The sequence below is a fragment of the Sorex fumeus genome, unplaced genomic scaffold (genome assembly GCF_029834395.1).
Source record: "Sorex fumeus unplaced genomic scaffold, SorFum_2.1 ptg000187l, whole genome shotgun sequence".
Lineage (NCBI taxonomy): Eukaryota > Metazoa > Chordata > Mammalia > Eulipotyphla > Soricidae > Sorex > Sorex fumeus.
In genome coordinates, this window is record NW_026606244.1 from 2,674,985 (window position 1) to 2,698,202 (window position 23,218).

Sequence of the window (23,218 nt, forward strand, 5' to 3'; positions counted from 1 at the left end):
ATGTGTATGCATGTGCATGTTTGTATATGTGTGTGCTGTGCGTGCATTTGTGTATGTGTGTGCGTGTCCTGCTGTCTCAGACTCCCCGACTACTTTCTCATGCCAGGCGGATGACCACGGGCCAGGAGGCTCAGAAGCACAAGGCTGCTTTCCCCAGAAGACGGAGATCTCTCCCGTTCCAACAACTGGGCCAACACGGTGCACAGCCAGCTCTGGGGTCAGCAGCTTTGCAGAGCCAAGGGCAGGGGTCTGTGTGTGCCACACTGCACGTGTGTTTAAGCTTGCACCTTGAATGGTACGTGTGTTACTATGTCCCCGTCGGACGTGACTTGCTGTACACGAGTGTTGTACGTGATGTGCATGTGATGTTGTAGATCACTCGTGTGTCCTATGAGATGGGCGCATCACACACTAGCTGTGCAATACACGTGATGTGTATTTTACACCATGAGCTGTTCACGGTGTGTGTGTTGTACATGGCAGGGGGAATGTACGCTACGCATGTGTCATGTTGCACACGAGGCATGTGGAACATGTGTTGGACATGAAGTCCACATGGCAAACTCCGTGCCACAGATGTTTTGTCCCCTGCGTGTCAACTACCCTTTCGTGCCGTGTGTGTGAACGGTATCCAGCTCGAGCACTGACCGGGGAGCTGCTAAATGACATTTAGACAGAAAAAGTACTTGACCCACACCCATCACACGACTCAAAGGCCACTGCATGCCAGGAAAGTACCAAATCCATCAGAATGCTGGCTTCATTCTGACCAGCAGATTGGCAATTAGCTTGGTTTTTTTTTTTCTTTCCCTCCTTCAATGACTGCCTATCCCAGGGAAAAAAATCATTAATGAGTTGAGAATGAGTTTTGGACCCGTTTCCAGTTCATTAAAGCATCAGTGAATCCAGTTCAACATCACCAAAGCCGGAAGTTTGCCTTGACCATCCAGCCCACACAGTGCAGTCGGAATCAAAGTTGGTGGAAGGTTCATGATCTTGTACCCGCATCTCCTGGGAACCCTCATGACCATCAGCTTACTTGGGTGCTTTTTTGCTTTTTGCTTTTTGCTTTTTGGGTCACACCCCACAATGCACAGAAGTTACTCCTGGCTCATGCACTCAGGAATTACTCCTGGCGGTGCTTGGGGGGGACCCTATGGGATGCTGGGGATTGAACCCAGGTCAGTCACATGCAAGGCAAATGCCCTCCCTGCTGGACTATCGCTCCAGCCCCTGGGTGATTTTTTGTTGTTGTTGTTTTTGCTTTATGGGTCACACCTGGCGATGCACAGGGGTTACTCCAGCTCAAGCACTCAGGAATTACTCCTGGCGGTGCTCAGGGGACCCTATGGGATGCTGGGAATCGAACCTGGGCTGGCCACATGCAAGGCAAACGCCCTCCCTGCTGTGCTATCGCTCCAGACCCTTGGGTACTTTTTGACTGCATTTTATAATTGCAAAAGCTTATCATCACCACAACCCACAATGAACACATTAAAAGAAAAAAAAGTTCCTCTCCGGGAGTAAGTATGTCAAGATCTACAGCATGCCACGAGAAGCAACAGGACAGCAAGCAGATGCCAGGCAGCACACGGACCAGAACCACAGTACCCGGGAAAGAGCTCTGTCTTACCTATGTTTAAACTCTTTATTTCTTTAGAGAGAGAAAACAGAGGGAGAAAGAACAAACAGTTAGTGGGAGAATTGGTGACGAGGCAAACAGAACATTTTTTGGCGACTTGGGTCAAGACCCCTTCACCACCCATCCACCCACCCCTCCCCGCCACAAAGTCTGACTGTGTTGCTTTTCTAGCTCAGAACCTCCCTGACTTGGGGGGTGTAAGGGAGGAAGAGCCAGGACCCTCGAACTAGCAAGGTGGGGCTGTTGATGAGACGACAGATGAAAGGGGCTGGTGGCCTTTCCTTAAAGGGGGCAAATTTGGACTTGCTGAGCACCACCCCTCTGGGCCCTGATGGGGAACTGTCCGGAAGCCCCCAAAGCCATATTCAAGCTTTGAGGGGTTCAGGGCCATGACCTGCTTGCGTGTCTGTGCTGGCATGACCTGTATCTTCTCTCCATCAGTGCTGATCTCATGTGAGACAGAGCCCTGCCCACACCCTTCCTGCCCCCGTGCCCTTCTGTCCTCCCCGACTTCATGCCCAAGCCTGCAAGCCCACCCGGACCCGGGGCCCTGGAGAACAAGATCCTTCATCTTCAAGGGTTCAGTGAATGACAAAGCAACGTCTTTCTTTCTTTCTTTCTTTCTTTCTTTCTTTCTTTCTTTCTTTCTTTCTTTTTTTCTTTCTTTCTACTGAGGCAAAGCTATGTTTTCCTTTTTCCCCATTTTTTTTCTTTTTGGATCACACCTGGCGATGCTCAGGGGTTCCTCCTGGCTCTGCACTCAGGAATCACTCCTGGTGGTGCTTGGGGGACCCTATGGGATGCCGGGAATTGAACCCGGGTTGGCCACATGCAAGGCAAACATCCTACCTGCTGTACTATCTATCGCTCTGGCCCTTGTTTCTATTTTTTTTTTTATTTTGGATTAAGAAAAAAAGAGTAGTGCTCAGGGATGACTCTCGCCAGGGCTCAAGGGACCCTAAGGGATGCTGGGGATTGAACCAGGCTCGGCCTCCTGCAAGGTAAATGCTCCCTCCACTGCCCTATCTCTGGCTCTGGCTCCGGCTCCAGCTCCAGCTCTATTTATTTATTTATTTAGCATCACACCCGGCGATGCTCAGGGATTCCTCCTGGCCCTGCACTCAGAAGTCACTCCCGGCGGCGCTCAGGGGACCCTATGGGATGCTGGGAATCGAACCCGGGTCGGCTGCGTGAAAGGCAAACGCCCTCCCCGCTGTGCTATCACTCCAGCCCCCTATTTTTTTTTTAAAGAATAAAAATGTGTTCTTCCCTTACCAACAAGAAAGGTCTGAAAGCCATTTATGTGCAGGGGAAGAGGAGCGAGACAAGGGCCTCGAGGAGAGAACAGGCATCCTCCCCTCTGCCCCCTCCCCAATTCCCAGACTTTCAGGTCAGAGTGGGGGGAGTGGGGGGACGCTTTGGAATGAGGCTAGGAAGATGGAAGGCGGTCACACTTCTTCGGGCAAGGTGCACACCTCTCCCGGGGGCCATCATTCGAGATGAGTTTGCACAGGGATCACTTTTTTTTTTTGGTTATATTTTATTCTGATGTGTTAGTTATTTTTTGCAAAAAAAAAAAAAGTTAATTAAATGATGCTGATAACTCCGGAGCTCTGAGTGACATCGTGCAATTTAAGATTCATTCTGCAGAGCTTGGCGTGGCACGGTGGCTGTCGGGAATTCTCGCGTCTAGTTTATATTGCTTAATGAAAGTGAAATGTTATCTGCCACCAGTGGTAGTCATATTTGGCTCTTAATTATTGCAATATCAATTCCACTTTTTTTCCTTTTTCTTTTTTTGGGGGGGAGATGTGTGTGTGTGTGTGTGTGAAGATTTTGTGAAAAGACTGGGTAAGACATCTTATCTAGAGGCCTGATCTACTTCCTCATCCGGGCACCTGATTTTCCTAGATTTATCTGTCATCTGCGGGGGGGATGGAGGGGAAGAGAGGAGGGGGTCAAAGAAGGCGGGTGTGTGTGTGTGAGAGGGTGACTTATCAGGGCCCATGGAGACCCCCGTGATCATAGGAAGTCGGGGAGGGGTGTTGAGGAGGGGTCTGGGGAGGGGGTTGAGGTCACAACTAGGCTAACCCAGGACCATTGCCACCACAGCTGCATCAAAGAGACACTTTCCCTAAGATAGCCACAGGTGACCCACGCACCCACACGTTCTGTGGACGGGGCCTAGAGAACACAAAACCTGCAGTGCAGGCTGAGCCTACCTCTGTGGGACTCTATACGGCCCTTAACTTCCGTCTGAGCATCCCATTGGCCCTCTGAGAGCCAGCTGCAGATTCTGCTCAGGGAAGGCTGGGGACAGATGTGACTCACCCACAGGCTTGGCCCACGCAGTTCCAGTGTGGATTCGGAACCCACAAACAATTTCAGGAGGTCTCCGCCCTGCCCATCAAACTTCCCTGAAGTTGGCTGCCGAGAGAGCCAACCAAGGTTTATCTCCTAATCCCAAGAGCAAACTGGGTGGTGAGTCTCCACCCGCAGAGCTTTTAGGTGATGGCAAACACAAAAAGGTGTGAGGTCTCCCCCAAGATACCCACAGCTGCTGGACATGAGGGTTCTGGGACATCTCCCCCAATCTTGGTTTGTTTGGGGAGCCACCCAGGGGGTCGCTCAGGACTGACTCCTGGCTCTGTGCTCAGAGATCACTACTGGGGGGGGGGGTCTAACAGGAAGCCAGGATCTGGAGCCGGATTGGACACCACGCAAGGCAAACACACCCTACCCGCAGTCCTGTCTCTCTGACTGCAAATGATTATTAATTTAACATTTAATTAACTCAAACAAATCCTTGCGCGGATGAGAGAAGGCTTCCCGAAGCCTTAGTAAGCGGAGACCCAACCCAACGGGGGAAAGACAGAATGTTTATTCCTCAGTGCTTCTCCTCTAAAGGACAAAGAGGACACAACTCAGATGCCCAGATCAACTGATCTCCTAGAGCTTAACAAATTCAAAAGACTGTGATGTTGGCGTTAAAAGTCAGTGCTCCAAAATTTGCAACTCGGGGTGGAGCGATAGTCCAGCAGGGAGGGGGCTCGCCTTGCACGCAGCAGCTGACCTGAGTTTAATCCCCAGCATCCCCTAGGGTCCCCCTAGCAACTGCCAGGAGTGATCCCTGAGCGCAGAGCCAGGAGTCAGCCCTGAGCATCACTGGGTGTGGCCCCCAAACAAACCAAAAAGGAAATGGTTGGTTTGTTTTCTTTTTCTTTCTTTCTTTCTTTCTTTCTTTCTTTCTTTCTTTCTTTCTTTTTCTTTTTTCTTTTTTTTTTTCTTTTTGAAATGGTTTGTTTTCAAGCAAAGGGCCAAGTTCTCATCAAGTCGCAGGGGTGCAAAGGCCTGTATGCTCTACAAAAATTCCCCTGCCAGGGCTGGGACGATTGCACAGTGGGAAGGGCGTTTGCCTGGCATGCGGCTGGTTTGATTCCCAGCATCCCATAGGTACCGCCAGAGGTAATTCCTGAGTACAGAGCCAGGAGGAACCCCTGAGCATCATCAGGTATAGCCCAAAAAGCAAAAAAAAGAGAAAAATTCCCCTGCCAGGATCCCAAAGACTTATGCAGCCTGGTGGCATCTTCAACAGAGTCCTAACCTCAGGCCTTGTCCTTGGACCCATGGCCATGATCAGCAATATGCAACTTCCAGCCTCGATTAATACTGAGATTCAAGAGCGACCTGCAATTTCTTCTTCCTCCATCAGAGGGCAGCGAGGTCCGTATGGGAAGGCACCTCCATCCACTCAAATATTAGGGTTCAAATCCTAAGCATTACTTGTCCCCCCGCCCCCAATCCTCCACCCCCTCAATCCTTCCTACTCTCTGACCCTGGACCCACGAACAAGTCTTAGATTTGCCTCCGTGCCAGGAATCTCAAGAACCAAATGGTGGAAAGGTCTAGAGCAAGAGGAAAAAAGAGAGGTAAGAGAGCCAGAGGGGATTGCCAAGACGCGTCTTCAAAGGTGGTCAAGAGGGTCTTTCAAGACCAGAAGGTGCCTGTTCATTTCTGGGGATGCTGGGGATGGCCACACACACACACACACACACACACACACACACACACACACATACACGCTGTGCTCACAGATGGCCTGCAAGCATTTTGCGAGAATCGTGACGAAGCCGGAAGTAGCTGTGGTGGCTGGAGGATCACCCATGAAGGGAGGACAGGAGGTGGCAGGTGAGACGCACAGGAACACCGTCTCCTCCATCCCCACGCCTGTGCCCCCCTGCTCTGAGTGACGCACAGTCACCAGCTGCTTCCTGGGAGGCTTTTGCATCGCAGACAGACCAGCCTTTGGTTCATGACCTCCCACGTCTAACCTCTGCCAATTAGCTCCCGCAAAGCCTGGGTCCTGTCCTAGTGCCCATTGGAGCTGCGGTCACTCAGCCCGGCCCCCCTGGGCAGGCGCTCTTAGACGCTGCCTCTCACCCCTCCTTGTATTCTCAGACTCCACCCGACGGTCCTGTCTGGCTGGGCTAGGAGGCTGGGCATCTACCTGTTCTGTTTCTCACCCTGCCCCTCCCCCCAGTACCCTTCAACTGCCCCCACTCCCCCAAGGTCACTCAGATGCTGATCAGGTCACCAATATGTGCTCCAAGTGCTCAGTGCTCAGTGCGACCTGCTACTCTTTCTGGCTCATTCAGCCGACCAGGAGGGAACACATCCTCTTCCCGTAGACACGTTTCCTTTCTCCCCTACTTGTGGTTCCCCCTGCTGGTTTGAGAGACCGGGAAGGATCTTTTTCCCAGAAGAGGGTTTTCAAGAACTTTAGCCCAGCACTGAGTGGGAGGAGAGTCTGGGGCTTGAGATTAAGGGAGGCCAGGGGTGACCCTGGGTGCCCTGGCTGGGTTCCTGCAGGGATTCCGAATCAGAACCCAGGGAAAGGGCTGAGACCCAGACTTGTCCCGGAGATCTGGCACACACAGAGCCCAAGGCACTTGAACAGCTACCAGAATCTTCTACAGAGCTCACCCAAAGGGCATGGAAGGCCTTGGCCCTTCTCCTGGCTACACCAGGGGTGGCATGGGAAACCCAGGTTGGGGACAAAGGGACGATGAGAAACCGCTGCGTCGGACCAACAAGCTTCAAGGGCGGATCTTTAGCTTTTTGGTTAGAATCACCCAGAGAGGCTTGGAAACTGCAGGGACCCTGGCCATCCCTGCCTCCCACGCCCCCCCCCCCCCATGTCCTCTGGCCAATGACGGATTGAAAACCTCGATCACAGAGAGGGCGGCTGTTTTATAGGTGCATGAAGCATCCCCCCACTTCCTTAATGGATACCAGGCTTGGGGGTTAGTCCTTGCCCATCACTTGTTTATTCTCTAGACTTGCGTTTCTCAGCCTGGGGCCACATGGCTCTCCTGTCTGCCCCCTGCAGAACCCCAGGGGGGCACGGGGCAAAAAAAATCGCGGGGGTGTGGGGCAGGGCATGAGAACTGCAAGGTCAACTGTTGCGTGTGTGGGCGTGCGTGCGTGTCTGTGCGTGCGTGTATGCATGCGTGCGTGTGTTGTGTGTGTGCGTGCACGTGTGTGCATGTGCGAGTGCATGTGTGTGCGTTCATGCGTGTGCGTATGTGTGCGTGCGTGTGTCTATGCGTGCATGCACACGTGTGCTGTGTGTGTGCACGTGTGTGCATGTGCGAGTGCATGTGTGTGCAGGTGTGTGCATGCATGCGTGTGCGTATGTGTGTGTGCGTGTGTCTGTGCGTGCATGTGTGAGTGCATGTGTGTGCATGCACACATGTGTGTATGTGTGCGTGCACATGTGTGCATGTGTGAGTGCGTGTGTGCATGCGTGTGTCTGTGCGTGCATGCGTGCGTGTGTGTGTGCGTGCACGTGTGTGCATGTGCGAGTGCATGTGTGTGCATGCATGCATGTGCATATGTGTGTGTGCGTGTCTGCATGCATGCGTGTGTGTATGTGTGCATGCACATGTGTGCATGTGCGAGTGCATGTGTGTGCATGCGTGTGCATGCACGCGTGTGTGTATGTGTGCGTGCATGTGTCTGTGCGTGCATGCATGTGCGTATGTGTGCATGCACGTGTGTGCATGTGCGAGTGCATGTGTGTGCATGCATGTGTGTGGTATGTGCGCGTACGTGTGCCTGTGCGTGCATGCATGCGTACATGTGTTGTGTGTGTGCGTGCACGTGTGTGCATGTGCGAGTGCATGTGCGTATGTGTGCGTGCGTGTCTATGCGTGCGTGTGTGCACGTGTGTGCATGTGTGAGTGCATGTATGTGCATGTGCATGCATGCGTGTGCGTGTGTGTGCGTGAATGCGCACGGGGGAGCCACAGGGAAGAAAACAAGGTCAAAAGTGGGAGACAAGTCGAGAAACGGCGACCCCCCCACGCTCCACACGCCCCCATCTACCCAGACTTGCGTGTGGCCGAAGCGGGGGCGGCAACTCAGCTTCCTGTGCCGCCACTTACCGTAACTCCAGGATGCTCGTCACGTTGCGGGAGGGGAAGATGCGCCGGATGTAGTTGAAGTCCCCCACGAAGAGGCTCCCGTCCACCCCCACGGCCAGCGCCACGGGGGCCAGCAGCTTGTTGCCCTCGGCCAGCCCGTTGCAGCTGGGGCAGGAGATGCTGCGCCGGCGGCCGTTGCCCATGATGCTGGTGATGATGGCCGGCTGCTGCGTCAGGAACTGGTTCTCCCCCGTGCCTTTGTGCAGGATGCCTGGGGGCGGGGGGAGAAGGGGCTCAGTGGGAAGATTCAGCCTCGAAGTGGGGGTGGGGAGACCCGTCTCCCCCTAAGCCCTGCAATCTTTCTTTCTAGAAAGAAAGAATCCTTCCTTCCTTCCTTCCTTCCTTCCTTCCTTCCTTCCTTCCTTCCTTCCTTCCTTCCTTCCTTCCTTTCTCTCTCTCTCTCTCTCTCTCTCTTTCCTTTCCTTTTCTTTCTTTCCTTTTCTTTTCTTTCTTTCTTACTTTTTGGGTCACACCTGGTGATGCTCAGGGATTACTCCTGGCGGTGCTGAGGGACCCTATGGGATGCTGGGAATCGAACCCGGATTGGCCACGTGCAAGGCAAATGCCCTACTCGCTGTGCTATCGCTCTAGCCCCTTCTTTTTAAAAGATTTTTTAAATGAATCACTGTGAGGGGCTGGAGCAATAGCATGGTGGGTAGGGCATTTGCCTTGCATGCGGTCGACCCGGGTTCGATTTCCAGCATCCCATAGGGTCCCCTGAGCACTGCCAGGGGTGATTCCTGAGTGCATGAGCCAGGAGTAATCCCTGTGCATCACCAGGTGTGACCCAAAAGGAAAAAAAAAATGAATCACTGTGAGATAGTTACAGACTTACAAACTTTCATGATTATGTTTCAGTCACACAATGGTCAAATACCCATCCTTCCACCCATTCTCCACCATCAATATTCACAGCATTCCTCCCGCCACCCCCCCTTCCTACCCCCCCTGCCTCCATGGCAGGCACATTCCCTCTTCCTCTCTCCTTTTGGGTGTTATGGTTCGCAATACAGGTACTAAATAAGCCCCGCAATGTCACTGCCTTCTGAAATCGCTGTGGTGAGTTGGGTGAGCCCCAAGGCCAGAGCATGGGGCGAGATCACCATCGAGAGAGGATGAAGGCAGAATTGTGACTTGGGGACTGCAGAGACACATCAGCAGAACTGGGGCTCAGGACATTGGTGGGGGAAAATGTGCACTGGTGGAGGGATGGGTGTTTGATCATTGTATGACTGAACGTCAATCATGCAAGCTTTGTAACTGCATCTCTCGGTGATTCAATAAAAAGAAAGAAAGAAAGAAAGAAAGAAAGAAAGAAAGAAAGAAAGAACGAACGAACTTGGGGCAGTCCTGAGCATTTCTGGCATCTGATGAAAAGTGGCTGGGGCATAGAGGGCCTGTTGTAAAACAGGGTTAGGTGGGAGAGAAGGTTCTAGAGGGGAGGTGGGTACACCTGGTGGGAAGGGGCTGAGCTTCCATACTAAGGGTGTGTGTTACACTCAGCAGTGCTCAGGATCACGTTTGCCTCTGCACCTAGGGACCACTCCTGGCGGGCTTGGGGGAGCCTACGGGATGTCGGGGATGGAGCCCTGGTCGGTCCTGTGCCAGGCCAACCCCCCCCCCCATGGCTCCACCCTCCCTGCCCGGCCCCGCCCACGTACCACTTTTGACATTGAGGATGTGATGCTTGTCCAGAGACCAGCCGCCCAGGTTGGAAGGGTCCAGCTCGAAGCCTTGCAGGAGGGCAGTCCTTTTCTCCCAGAGGATCAGGCTGGGACATGTCTCATACTCGAAGCCCACGGACACTGCGGGAGACAGAGAGGTCCCGGGATTGCTCCTGGGTTTCCCAGAAAGAACGAGACACGCATATGTGTGCGGCGCTGGCTGAGCTGGGGCGGGCTGCCTTCCCCGCTTCCTCCCTCACTCTGCAAAACGCCCAGACAACTCAAGCCAAAGTCAGCTTTGGGAACTTGGCATAGTATCTTGGGTGCACCAGAAAATTCTAGACAGCTTCCTTCGGGGGCTGGTGAGTGGGCTGTGTGTGTGTGTGTGTGTGTGTGTGTGTGTGTGTGTGTGTGTGTTGTGTTGTGTGTGTTGGGGGTGTATGAAGACCTTTCTAGATCTTTCTAGGGAATAGCGGGGCTGTCAGAAGTGTGTGTGTGTGTGTGTGTGTGTGTCTGTGTGTGTCTGTGTATGTGTGTTGGGGGTGTGTGAAGACCTTCCTAGATTTCTCTAGGGAATAGCGGGGCTGTCGGAATCAACCTGGATGATGCAGGTGAGTTCTGAGGTTCAGGCGGGCACACTCAGGGATCACTCTAAGCTGTTTATTGTCACTCACAAGGAGAATGGGACCTGGAATCTTTTTGGCCCCTTGAGGAGGCTAGTGCGGGCTCTGGATCTTTGTAACTTCGCCTGGGATGCCCAAGAGACAGGGGGTGGGACGCAGCCTGCCAATCAACTGGGGGGCACAATCCAAAAACTATTTGCAAAACTCTAGCTTGTGTCCAGGGACCAGTGGATATGAGAGGGTTTGGAGGGCAGCAGGTGAAGACTTTAGTTCTCGCTCTGTGGTAGCTCCCACTTCCTCGGGGTGCCTTTGTTCCCCGGGGGGTGAAAAGGGACTGGCTGGGGGAAGTTGTCTCAGAAATATGGGGTGACCAAAGGCCAGGTGTCATGCATGTTTAATTGGAAAGCGGCTATAGAGATATGAGGTCTTGTATTATTTCTCTTTGGACCAAATTTCATCCTTATTGTTGCGTGTTTAGTTCTGGGGGAATCTCCGAAGCTTTGTTTATTGTTTGGCAATCCTGAGAGAGAGGGAAGATGTGCTTTATCTTACACCGAATCCCATCAAATCAAGCACCACCCTATTTCAGAGCTCAGACTCCTCAGGAATAAGCTCTGAGCATTCCTGAAGCCAACCAAACCAAATAGAAACCAAACCAAAAGCAAAAAAAAAAAAAAATCCCAAAAAACAAAAAACAAAACAAAAACAACAACAACAAAACAAAAACAAACAAAAAAACCCCCTCCAAAATACAACCCAAGCAAACCTCAATTAGAGATTAGTTTATATTATTTACCCATAGGGGCTGGATTGACAATAAGCAGATAGTGTGTTTGCCTTACATGTGGATGACTTGGGTTCAATTCCTGGCATCCCATATGGTTCCCTGAGCACTGACAGGAGTGATCCCTGAGCACAGAGCCAGGAATCAGCCCTGAGCACCCCTGGGTGTGACCCACATCACCATCCCCCCACCCCAAAAATAAAAAAGATGACCATCTCCAGTAGGGCCAATGAAACAAAGAATAATGACAACTTTAAACTATCAGGGGAAGGTTAGATAGCTTACCTATTGGACCAGTAAGTAACTTCAGGTAACTAGTTGGGATCTAATTGGTGAATAAAAGACAAAAAGAAAACTAGGGGAAGAATCAAACATTTATCTTTTTCTTTCTTATTTAAAGTTGTAGGCCACCTTGTGTGGTCCTCAGGGCTCACTCCTGGCTTTGTGCTCAGGGCTCACTCCTGCCTTGCTCAGGGGGACCATATGGGATGCCGGGAATTGAACCCCAGGTCAGCCAGCTGCATTGTAAGCACTTTCCCTGCTGTACTATTATCTCTCTGGAACTGTATCACTTTATCACTGTCATTCCTTTGTTCATCAATTTGCTCAAGTAGGCACCAGTAACATCTCCATTCGTCCCAGTCCTGAGATTTTAGTAGCCTCTCCAAACTCGTCTTTCCCAATGGTGCCGTACTGGAGGCTCCTTCAGGGTCAGGGGAATTAGACCCGTATTTGTTACTGTATTTGGCATATCGAATACACCACAGACATGCTTCCTTTTTCTATCTCCTTTGAACTGTATGTGAACAAGCAATCCTTGTAAGGAGGGACTTCGGCCAGCCCTGTGACTTGGCAGTAGACTGCACGCCCCATTACCGTCAACAACAAATAAACAAAAGGGGAAACATTTCTTTTTTTTTTTTTTTTTTTTTGGTTTTGGGACCAGAGAGATAGTACAGTGGGTAGGGCGTTGGCTTTGCACATGGTTGACTGGGTTTGACCCCTGGCATCCCATAGGGTCCCCCGAGCACTGCCAGGGGTAATTCCTGAGTGCAGAGCCAGGAGGAACCTCTGAGCATCACCAGGTATGACCCAAAAAGTTAAAATTTTTTTTTTATTTGGGGGCCACAGTCTGTGGTGCTGAGGGTTAACTTCTGGTTCTGTGCTCAGGAATCACACCCAATCACATCCACATGTGCTTGGGGAACCCTTAGTGGTGTGAGGGGTCAAAGTGCAGGGTACTTTGCCTCCTGTACAATCTCTCCAACCCCAAATGGGGGAGCATTTCCTATGCCAAGGATCTGGTCAGTGAGGCAAAGTCAAGCCACATGGTTGGGGGATCCCAACGGCCACCATCACCCAGCTCTGCCCATGCTCTTGCAGCTCACTGGGGCTTCCTAGCTCCATGCCCTGGAAGGATGGAAGGTCATCATAAAAAGGTTTATGTCGCTGTCTCGGGGACCCCTCCTCCCCGTGACTGGACAGTGCCCAACACAGGGGACAGGCACTGCTGAAACCAGCCCTCCACGGTAGGGAAGAGTCTCACCCACGGCGTCCGAGAGCCCGTAGACGCGCTGGCCGTAGGCATCCGTCTTGTCCCAGATGAAGGTGTAGGCCAGGTTGGGGGAGGCCTGGAATGACTTCTGGAAGAGGTGACCCTCCACGGCCACCATCAGGTGGACCTTGATGAGGTTCAGGGGCACAGCTGACTGTGTCATGGTGATCTTCAGTAGCGACTTGTAGCCGGCTGTCCGCGAGCTCAGGTAACGGAGTTTCACCGTGGACCCGGGCAGCTCGATTTCTTCATGCAGGACCTTGGGGGGGGGGTGTGGAAGCTCATGGTTGGGCCAGCAGTGGAGCACCCCCAGCCCAACCCCCATCCCAGAGTGGTCGCCACTCGCTCCAGCGTGTGCAAGGGCCGTGGGGCTGGACTCCGAGGAATAGATAGGGGAAAAAAAAAATAATTCAACTTCAAGCTAACCTCCTAGGAGGAAGGGGCCCAGTGGCTTATTTTTGGATTAATTACTTTTTTTTTTTTGAGCCGGTGATACTCAGGGGTTACTCCTGGCTCATGCACTCATGCCCTCCTGGCAGTGTTTGGGGTACCATAGAGGATGCTGGGAATCGAACCTGGGTCGGCCACATGCAAGGCAAACGCCCTCCCCACTGTGCTATCACTCCAGCCCCAGGATGAATTAATTTTGGATTATTTTTATTATTATTATAATTATTATTATTTTTGGATGACTTGTCCATGTTGAGTCTCTTTCCCCAAGCCATCCTGTGTGGGTAGAAGATGCAAATAATGACTGTGAGTTCCGTGGCGAGCTAGGCATGAGGGGCCACGACAGGGGGTGCTTATCACAACTCCCAGCTTCCACCTATGATGGTGGCGGGTCTAAAGCTATACTGGTGGACGGTGACAGGGGTCAGTAATCTGAAATGCCCTTCGTGGAAACATAGCCCTGTGTGTCATTCCACACGGGCGCCTGTGATCGTGGGTGGTCGCCACGGAGAGCGACAGGACATAACCTATATGTGAGCCCCATGGATGTAGGCTAATTATTTATTTTCATTTTAATATATTTTTTGCTTTTTGGGTTACACTCGGTGATGCACAGGGGTTACTCCTGGCTCACGCACTTAGGAATCACTCCTGCCGGTGCTCAGGGGACCCTATGGGATGCTGGGAATCGAACCCGGGTCTGCCGCGTGCAAGGCAAATGCCCTACCCGCTGTGCTATTGCTCCAGATTGCTGATTTATTTTATTTCATTCATTCTTTGTGAGGGAGGGTGACATTTGGGCCACCCCCCACTGTGCTCAGGGTTTACTTCCTGACTTTGCACTCGGGGATCTGCACACAGGACTTGGGGTCCCGATGGAGTTCTGGGGGTCCAACTCTGGTCAGTCCCATGCATGGCAAGCACCTCAACCCTCTGACCTCTCTCTCCAGCCCCTGTTGTAGTTTTATTAAGAGCTCTTGGCTGCTCTGCCCAAGGCTTGAGTGATTGTCTGCAAACTTGTGGGAGTTCTTGGAAGGATTGCAAATTTTGTCTCAATGCGATAACCCCTCAGTATCTGCACTGCAAACCATGATGGCCCAAAGTAGAGAGAGAGTATGGGGGAAATTGTCTGCCATGGAGGAGAGGCGGGAGGGGTTGGAAAGGGGAGCTATACCGGGAACTTTGGTAGTGGTGAATGTGCACTGGTGGAGGGATGGGTGTTCGATCATGTATGACTGAAACTCAAACATGAAAGCTTTGTAACTGTATCTCACGGTGATTCAATTAAAAAAGAAAAGAGAAAAAAAAGAAAATTTTGTCTCCAGGGGTGACTGATGACCTCTGCCCTGGGGGGGGGGGGGGCTTTTTTAACTGAATCACTGTGAGATACACAGTTACTAAGCTGATCACAATCGGGTTTCAGTCATTACAGTGTTCCAACTCCTGTCCCTCCACCAATGTCCATTTCCCACCACCAATGTTCCCAGTTTCCCTCCCACCACCCTCCCCTCAGCCTCTCTGTCTCTCCGTCTCTCCCCCCTTTGGTCTGCCCCCTCTTTTTTTTTGAATGCTGTGAGATACAGTTACAAGCTTTCATGTTTGAGTTTCAGCATACAATGATCAAACACCCATCCCTCCACCAGTGCACATTCTCCACCACCAATGTCCCCAGTATTCCCCCCCTCCAACTATCCACTTTTCCCCTGCCTCTAAGGCTGACAATTTCCCCCATGCTCTCTCTCTACTTTTGGGCATCATGGTTTGCAATGCAGATACTGAGAACCCATCGCGTCTGGTCCTTTATCTACTTTCAGTACGCATCTCCCATCCCAAACGATCCTGCCAACCATCACTGGCTTAGTGATCCCTTCTCCATCCCAGCTGCCTTCTCCCCCAGCTCATGAGGCAGGCTTCCAATTCCTGGCCCTTATGTCTCTGCTCCCACTTTTTTTTTTCCTTTTGGTTCATGACTGGCAATGCACAGGGGATACTCCTGGCTTTGCACTCAGGAATTCCTCTTGGTGGTGCTCAAGGGACCCTATGGGATGCTGGGGATCGAACCTCAGTGGACTGCGTGCAAGACAAACGCCCTACCCGCTATCCTATCAGTCCAGACCCCTCTGGCCCCGTCTCTGAATATCATGTTTTGGCACCTTCTTTGCAGGCGGGGCGAGGAGGTAGGTGGGTGGGGCGCGCGGTCCCCGCCCTCCCTACCTGGGTCTCGGGGACGATGGGGTTGTGCGCAGGCGCGTCGCTGAAGAAGGTGGACAGCGGGGACGCGATGATGATGGGGTCGGGCCGCACGAAGCCGCTGAGGTCGCAGCTGGGGATGGAGTTCTCCTCCGTCTTCAGCACCAGCGTGTCCATGGCGTAGAAGCTGTTCCAGGGCAGCCACACGGTGCGCTCCTGGCTCAGGAACGGCGCGCGCTCGAAGTGCAGGGTCAGCGCCGCGCCCCCGTTGGCGATGAGGTCGAACCTGCAGGGGCAGGGGGCGAGCGATAGGACCGCGGGGCGGGCGCTGGGCTCGCGCACGTGGCGGACCCGGGTTCCATCCCTGGTACTCCGTAGAGTCCCTCGCTAGGAGTGATTCCTGAGCGCAGAGCCAGGAGGAACCCCTGAGCATAGCCGGGTGGGACCCCAGCCTTCCCCCCAAAAAAGGCCAAAAGAAAAAGAACCTCCAAGGGACGGCAGCAGAGGAGGTCGGTGGGTGACGGAGCAGATGGGAAGGGTGGGCTTAGGGCAGAAGGTAGCCCGCCTCCAGCCCTCCGTCTCTCCGGCAGTGTGGCTGTGGGCTAGGTGCTCGCCCTCTCTGGGCCCCACTTTCTTCCCCTTGTGACAGGACTCAGGTGAGCTATGCTGCTGAGTGAGAGGCGGGGGCGTGGGTGGGGGGGTGGCTGATTAAGTAACCAAGACCAGCACTACCTCTTTTGGGCCACGCCCGGCAATGCTCTGGGGTCACTCAGGGATCATTCATTCCAAGCGGTGCTTGGGGGGACCCTATGGGATGCTGGGGATTGAACCTGGGTCAGCCTTGTTGCCCCCCGCCCCCTCGCTTCTATTGACTGAAAATCGGAGCTTGTTGGGCTGGAGTGATAGCACAGCGGGTGGGGCGTTTGCCTTGCATGCGGCTGACCCGGGTTCGATTCCCAGCATCCCATAGGGTCCCCTGAGCACCGCCAGGGGTAATTCCTGGGCAGAGCCAGGAGTAACCCCTGAGTACTGCTGGGGTGACCCAAAAAGCAAAAAATAAATAAATAAAAAAAATAATCGGGGCTTGTTTCCCAAACTTGCTTGATCTTCTTTGTAGAATCCATCCCCAGCACACACACACACACACACACACACACACACACACACACTCCATATACACATGCAAATATACCACATACATACCACACATCATATACTAACACACAGACCACATACCTAGACATACTACATACATATAGACCACACATATACACACTACACACATTATACACATACACACTATGCACAAATGCAGCACACATACACAATACATACATGTACACACCACACAGAGACACACCACACACACCAGTATTCAAGCATACATACTACACACATACACAAACCACACAAATACACTGCATACAGACATGCCACACACACACAAATACCACATAGCTCCACGCGCTATACACGTATACATACTGTACAGATAGATCACACATACCATATTCATATACTACACACATATACACACTGTGTACACAGATCACACACACGCCATGCATACTACACATGTATATACTACACGCATATATACATACCACACACATATACACACCACATATTTCACACCACATACTACACACATACATATACATATTGTTTACATAGATCACACATACACACATACTACACACATATACATAGTGCAGATACAGATCACACATATATACCATATACACATCACTGTCACTGTCCTCCCATTGTTCATCGATTTGCTTGAGCGGGCCCAGTAACATTGTGACACTTGTTACTGTGTTTGGCAAATCGAATACGTCACGGGTCGCTTGCCAGGCTTTACTGTGAAGGTGAGATACTCTCGGTAGCTTGCCGGGCTCTCCCAGAAGGGCGGAGAAATTGAACTCAGGTTGGCCAGGTTGGCTGCATGCAAGGCAAACGTCCTACCGCTGTGCTATCGCTCCAGCCCGACACACATCTACGTAGTGCATTTACAGATCACACATATATACCACAGACTACACATCTACATAGTGCAAATAAAGTTCACACAGATATAACATACACACATACTACAGGTATATACACAGCACACACACATATGCACCATTCACAAATACACAGCACACACATATACACAGCACAGGTATAGGCACACAGAACATGTGCACGCGCATACACAAACACATACATACACATACACACACACATGGAAAAGCATTCAAGTACTTCCGAGCGTGAGGATGAAGGAGACCTTCGAGGCTCTCCATTGTTCATTTCTGCCCCCCGCCCAGAGCAGGACCCCTCTCTGAACATCTGTGGGTGTGGAGGGGCCCTCCCAGCTCCCTGGCACCCAGCCCCCTGGCACCCAGCCCCCCACCCTGCGGTGCCACTTACGTGCCATCCTGCCGGGTGATGGTGTAGCCGTACTTGGGGTACTTGACGAAGGACACGTTCACGCCCACCAGGGGGGTCCCGTCCGACGTCACCACTTGGCCCCGGATGAGAGAAACCAAGCTGGAGAGACAAAATGCGGGGGTCACACACAGAGCCCTCGGCCAGGGAAGGGTCGGGGGGGTGTGGTCAGGGAGGAACGTGGGGACGGGGCAACGACCCCAGCATGGTCTGACGTTGGCCGGGTTTCTCTCTGCCTCAGGGGAGATGGATGAGCTGGGAGTGTTGTCTCCGCTCCCTGCCAACAGCTGGAGGGGGACCCCCCAGACACAGGGAAGTCTGGTGAGAGCTGGAGGGTGCCCAGACACCTCCATTCCTGGCCATCTGTCCGAATATTCCCAGATTAGGGGGTCTAGGCGATTGTTTCTTTGCCAGAATCTCCTCAGAGACTGCCCCATCTCGGGGTGGCACTTACTTCTAATCAGGGACAAAACTATGCCCTGTCCACCCACCCTGCCCTACCCGAAGGGGCACTTTCTTCAGACATCTCCCTTTTTACCCACAGCCCTCCCCCATGATTCCCTCCAATGCCCTCTGTATCCCCCTACCCCCCCCCCCCCCCATGCTCTTGTCTCCAGAGGCTGCACACCGCTGTCCCTCTGACAGCTTTTACTGCTCCTGGCTGCTGAGCAAATGAACCCCATTTTTTTTCCGGTTTTTGGGTCATACCTGGCGATGCACAGGGGCCACTCCTGACTCAGGCACTCAGGAATTACCCCTGGCAATGCTTGGGGGGGCGATATGGGATGCTGGGAATCGAACCCGGGTCGGCCGTGTGCAAGGCAAATGCCCTGCCCACTGTGCTATCGGTTCAACACCCAGACCCCATTTTTTTTGCTGGTTTCCTACCCCAACACCCCCCAACACCAGAGTCCTTTTTTTTTTCTTTTTGGGTCACACCCAGCGATGCACAGGGGTTACTCCTGGCTCTGCACTCAGGAATCACTCCTGGCGGTGCTCAGGGGACCCTATGGGATGCTGGGGATTGAACCCGGGTAGGCCAGGCAAACGCCCTCTCCACTGTGCTATTGCTCAGGCCTGCCAGAGTCTTTTGAACGCAGGGAAACTCATCTATGGAATGAATTCTTTGCTTTGGTGTCCTCTTCTCCTCACTCAGATGACACGACCCTCACAGGTCCTTGTTTTAAGACTTGACAATGCAGAGCCAGACGGATTATACCCCCAAGAGTCAGCAGGGTGCTAGCCTTCTAGGTAGCCAACCTGGATTCGATCCCCGGCACCCCATAGAGTCCCCAGATCACCACCAGGAGTAATCCCTGAGTGCAGAGTCAGGAGTAAGCTTTGAACACTTCTGGGTGAGACCACCCCCCTCCCCACCCCCCAAACCAAAACCAAATCAACAATGGGTGGGTTACTGTCTTCCCACCCGGGGATGCGGTAAGTGCCTGAGGTCAGAGGTAAGGGGAGGCGGCCATATCCTGACATTCCTTCCACCCCCCTCCCCCTGTTTTATTGCTGGTAACCCTCAGAACCTGTTCCCAGACCAGCTGGTGCTCAGCACCAGAGGAATAAAAAGGAGCCCGGCTGGCCAGACAGTGCCCTTCCCCCTCGAGTGCCACCTCTGGTTTCCTAATTCTTATTTCCTGAGACTCTTGCCAGGCAGCTGGGAAGTGACTGGGAAGACTCAGCAAAGGCCTGGGTTCATTTCTAGTTATGATTATTGATGTGCGACAATTATCACATTATCTGGAGCCCGAGATCTGCTCCGTAAATTATAGTGGTGGACCCGAGGCAGTTTGGTTATTTTTGTCTGCCATTATCTTGGGGGGTGGGGGGATAGGAGGGGGTGGGGAACGCCTTGAATTAAGTTCTTTGATTTTCTCACTCCTCGTTTTGTCCATCTGGATCTGCCAGACAGTCTCACCACGCCCAGCAGGCACAGGCCTGCCCCAGGGAACACCAGCCTCGGGGCTCGCCTAGAGAGTCTATGTGGAATCCAGGCCCTCAGGCATGCCTGAGCACTTGGGGCTTAAGAGAGAGAAACAATGAGAGGGTCATGGCAGGTGGAAGGGAGCAGATGGTGGGCCTTCAAAACTGATAGGGCAGATAAGGATAGTAGAGATAAGGGCCAGGAGGATGGCCTCGTGGCTCAGAAGCCGATCTTATGTGCTGGGGAAAATGATGCTTGGAGGGCTTGCTCGAGATGGGAGATGTGTGCTGAAAGTAGGCAGTGGACCAAACATGATGGCCATGTAGTACCTGTATTGCAAACCATAACACCCACAGGGAGAGAGAGAGAGGGAAAGAGGGAATGAGTCTGCCACGGAGGCAGGGTGGGGGTGGTGGAGGGATACTGGGAACATTGGTGGTGGAGAATGGGCACCGGTAGAGGACTGGGTACTTGAACATTGATTGAAATGTAACTACAGAAATTTGTAAGTCTATAACTTTATCGCACGATGATTCATTAAAGGTAAAGGTAAAGGTAAAGGCCCTCCCATTGATCATCGATTTGCTCGAGCGGGCCCAGTAATGTCTCCATTGGAGACTTTGTTGTTACTGTGTCTGGCATATCGAATACGTCACGGGGAGTTTGCCAGGCTCTGCTGTGCGGGCGAGATCCTCTCGGTAGCTTGCCGGGCTCTCCGAGAGGGGCGGAGGAATCGAACTCGGGTCGGCCATGTTGGCTGCGTGCAAGGCAAACGCCCTACCCACTGTGCTATTGCTCCAGCCCAAATGATGATTCATTAAAATAAAAAAAAAACCAAAAGTGATAGGACAGGCCAACCACATGTCAGCTGGGCTTGGCCTATAATCAACCAACCAATCAATCTATCTACCTACCTATATATCTATCGTAGCACTATCTTCCCATTGTTCATCGATTTGCTCAAGTGGGCATCAGTAACGTCTCCATTGTGAGACTTGTTACTGTTTTTGGCATATCAAATATGCCACAGGGAGCTTGCCAGGCTCTGCCGTGCAGGTGGGATACTCTCAGTAGCTTGCCGGGATCTCCGAGAGGGACGGAGGAATTGAACCCGGGTTGGCCGCATGCAAGGCAAATGCCCTACCTGCTGTGCTATCACTCCAGTCCATATCAAATCACTCCGTAATATATCAAATCTATCAATCTATCTTTTAACACATCAATCAATTTTTTAAGGGGTTTGCGATCTCTTTTACCGGGGGCTTCCCATACCCAAACACCGTTCCATGCTTTGCGTAACACTTCCTTTTCACCCATGAAGAGAACAAACACTTTCACCAATCTAGAGAACCAAGCTACTTAGGTTCTAACCTTAGGAACTTGGGTACCAGGATGGGCTGAATGGTGTCGGGGTTGGGACATACGTAAGGGAGGTGACTTCCTTTTCTGTGATCGCATCTCTTTTAGGGATAGTGATGCCAGGACAGCAAGGGGACAAAGGGGGCTGGCTCCTGGGGACAGTGCTCAGAGGCAGGAAGTGGGACTCTCTTGGTCCCAGGGGAACTATCTAACCGCACCTTTATCCGTCACTTCCAAATCTTTCTCCGGGTGGGGGAGCAGGTGGGACCCCCCCCCCCCACAACAGTATCAGCTGCTGCTTTCCTGGGGGCAGACATGCTGCTGTCTGCTTCAGACACCCCCTTCTCCCGGCCGGTCTCTTTTCCTCCCCCCATCAAAAGGAACATGCAGGTTGTGGGGGTGGGGGGTTCCGGTCTCCCCACTGGGCTCAGCCCCTCCTGGGCTGCAGCTGCCACTTACCCCAGATGGATGCTGACCAGAAGCCTTGACCCTCACCTGTGCACGGCCCATCACCCCCGAGGCTGAGGGCCCAGAGCGAGCTTGGGAGGGAGCTTACGTATGCGGTGGGTGGGACAGGCCAGCAGGACAACCCAGGACAGAGCAGGTGGGCAGCGGGGGTAGGGGAGCAATCAACAGAGTGACCATAAGAATCAGACGATCAATGGAAACTCTCTGGTGCCCTGTAGCTCTCCCCAAAATTCTCAGACTGGCAATACCACCATGCCAATCCTGCCCACTCATGACACATAACATAATTTTGGTGATGGCCAAGCCTGGCAAGCTTCCCGTGGCATACTGCATATGCCCAAAACAGTAACAATGATGATACTCATTCCCCTGACCCTGTAAGAGCCCCCAATATGCCATCAGGCTACACTAGCACGTGACAGGGATGAATGGAGACGTTACTGGTGCCTGCTCGAGCAAATCGATGAACAACGGGGTGATAGTGATGGTGATTTTTTGGGTGGCTTTGGGGGCCACAGCTGGCAGTGCTCAGTGATCACTCCTGGCAGGGCTCAGGGGACCTTAGGGGGTTCCAACCAGGGTTGGTCACATGCAAGGCAAGTGCCTTACCTGCGGTATATCGCTCTGACACTAAGATGCGATTTTAATTTTTATTTTCGCTTGATTTTGGGCCATCCCCCATGATGTTCGGGAGGTTAGTCTTGGCTCTACACCCAGGAATTACTGCTGGAGGTACTCGAGGGAACCCACGTGGGATGTTGGGGGGTGAGACTGGGTTGGCGGAGTGCGAGGTAAGTGTCCTTCCCCCCTGTGCTCTCTTCACCCTTCTCTGCAAGATATGGTCTTTTTCTTCTTTTAATATGATAATAATAATAATTATTATTATTTTGCTTTTTGGGTCACACCCAGCGATGCACAGGGGTTACTCCTGGCTCATGCACTCAGGAATGACTCTTGGCGGTGCTCAGGGGACCCTATGGGATGCTGGGAATTGAACCTGGGTCGGCCACGTGCAAGGCAAACGCTCTACCCACTGTGCTATTGCTCCAGCCCTCTTCTTTTTAAATTATTTGATTTACTTTTTATTTTGGGCTAGAGTGATAGCACAGCGGTAGGGCGTTTGCCTTGCGCGCAGCCAGCCCGGCCGAGCCAGGTTCGATTCCTCCGCCTCTCTTGGACAGCCTGGTAAGCTACCGAGAGTATTCAATATGCCAAACACAGTAACAAGAAGTCTCATAATGGAGACGTTACTTTATTTTTTTGCTTTTTGGGTCACACCCAGCAATGCTCAAGGCTAACTCCTGGCTCTGCACTCAGGAATTACTCCTGTCCGTGATCAGGAACCCTATGGGATGTTGGGGATTGAACCTGGATGGGCCGTGTGCAAGGCAAACGCCCTATCCACTGTACTATGGCTCCCGCCCCTTATTTTTTCTTTTTGGTTTTGTTTTGGGGGTCACACCCAGCAGTTCTCAGGACTTACTCCTGGCTCTGCACTCAAGGATCACTCCTGGTTGGCTTGGAGGACCATCTGGGGTGCCGGGGAACAAATCCAGGTCAGCCCTGGGCTAGGCGAGTACCCTCCCCACCATGCTGCCCCTCAACCCGACTAAGATGTGATACTATTTTTTT

General features: G+C 52.4%; 1 protein-coding gene across 1 annotated transcript in view; it reads right to left on the reverse strand.

Moving 5' to 3' along the window:
* Window positions 1–23,218, reverse strand: part of TENM2 (teneurin transmembrane protein 2) — a 154,859-nt gene that overhangs the window by 30,867 nt on the left and 100,774 nt on the right. The window contains exons 7-12 of the mRNA XM_056107981.1: window positions 17,812–17,931; window positions 15,418–15,679; window positions 12,745–13,012; window positions 9,789–9,932; window positions 8,089–8,338; window positions 1,634–1,654 (exon numbers count right to left, since the gene is read on the reverse strand). Of these exons, the coding sequence (XP_055963956.1) occupies window positions 1,634–1,654; window positions 8,089–8,338; window positions 9,789–9,932; window positions 12,745–13,012; window positions 15,418–15,679; window positions 17,812–17,931 (1,065 nt within the window). The remainder of the gene's footprint in view (window positions 1–1,633; window positions 1,655–8,088; window positions 8,339–9,788; window positions 9,933–12,744; window positions 13,013–15,417; window positions 15,680–17,811; window positions 17,932–23,218) is intronic.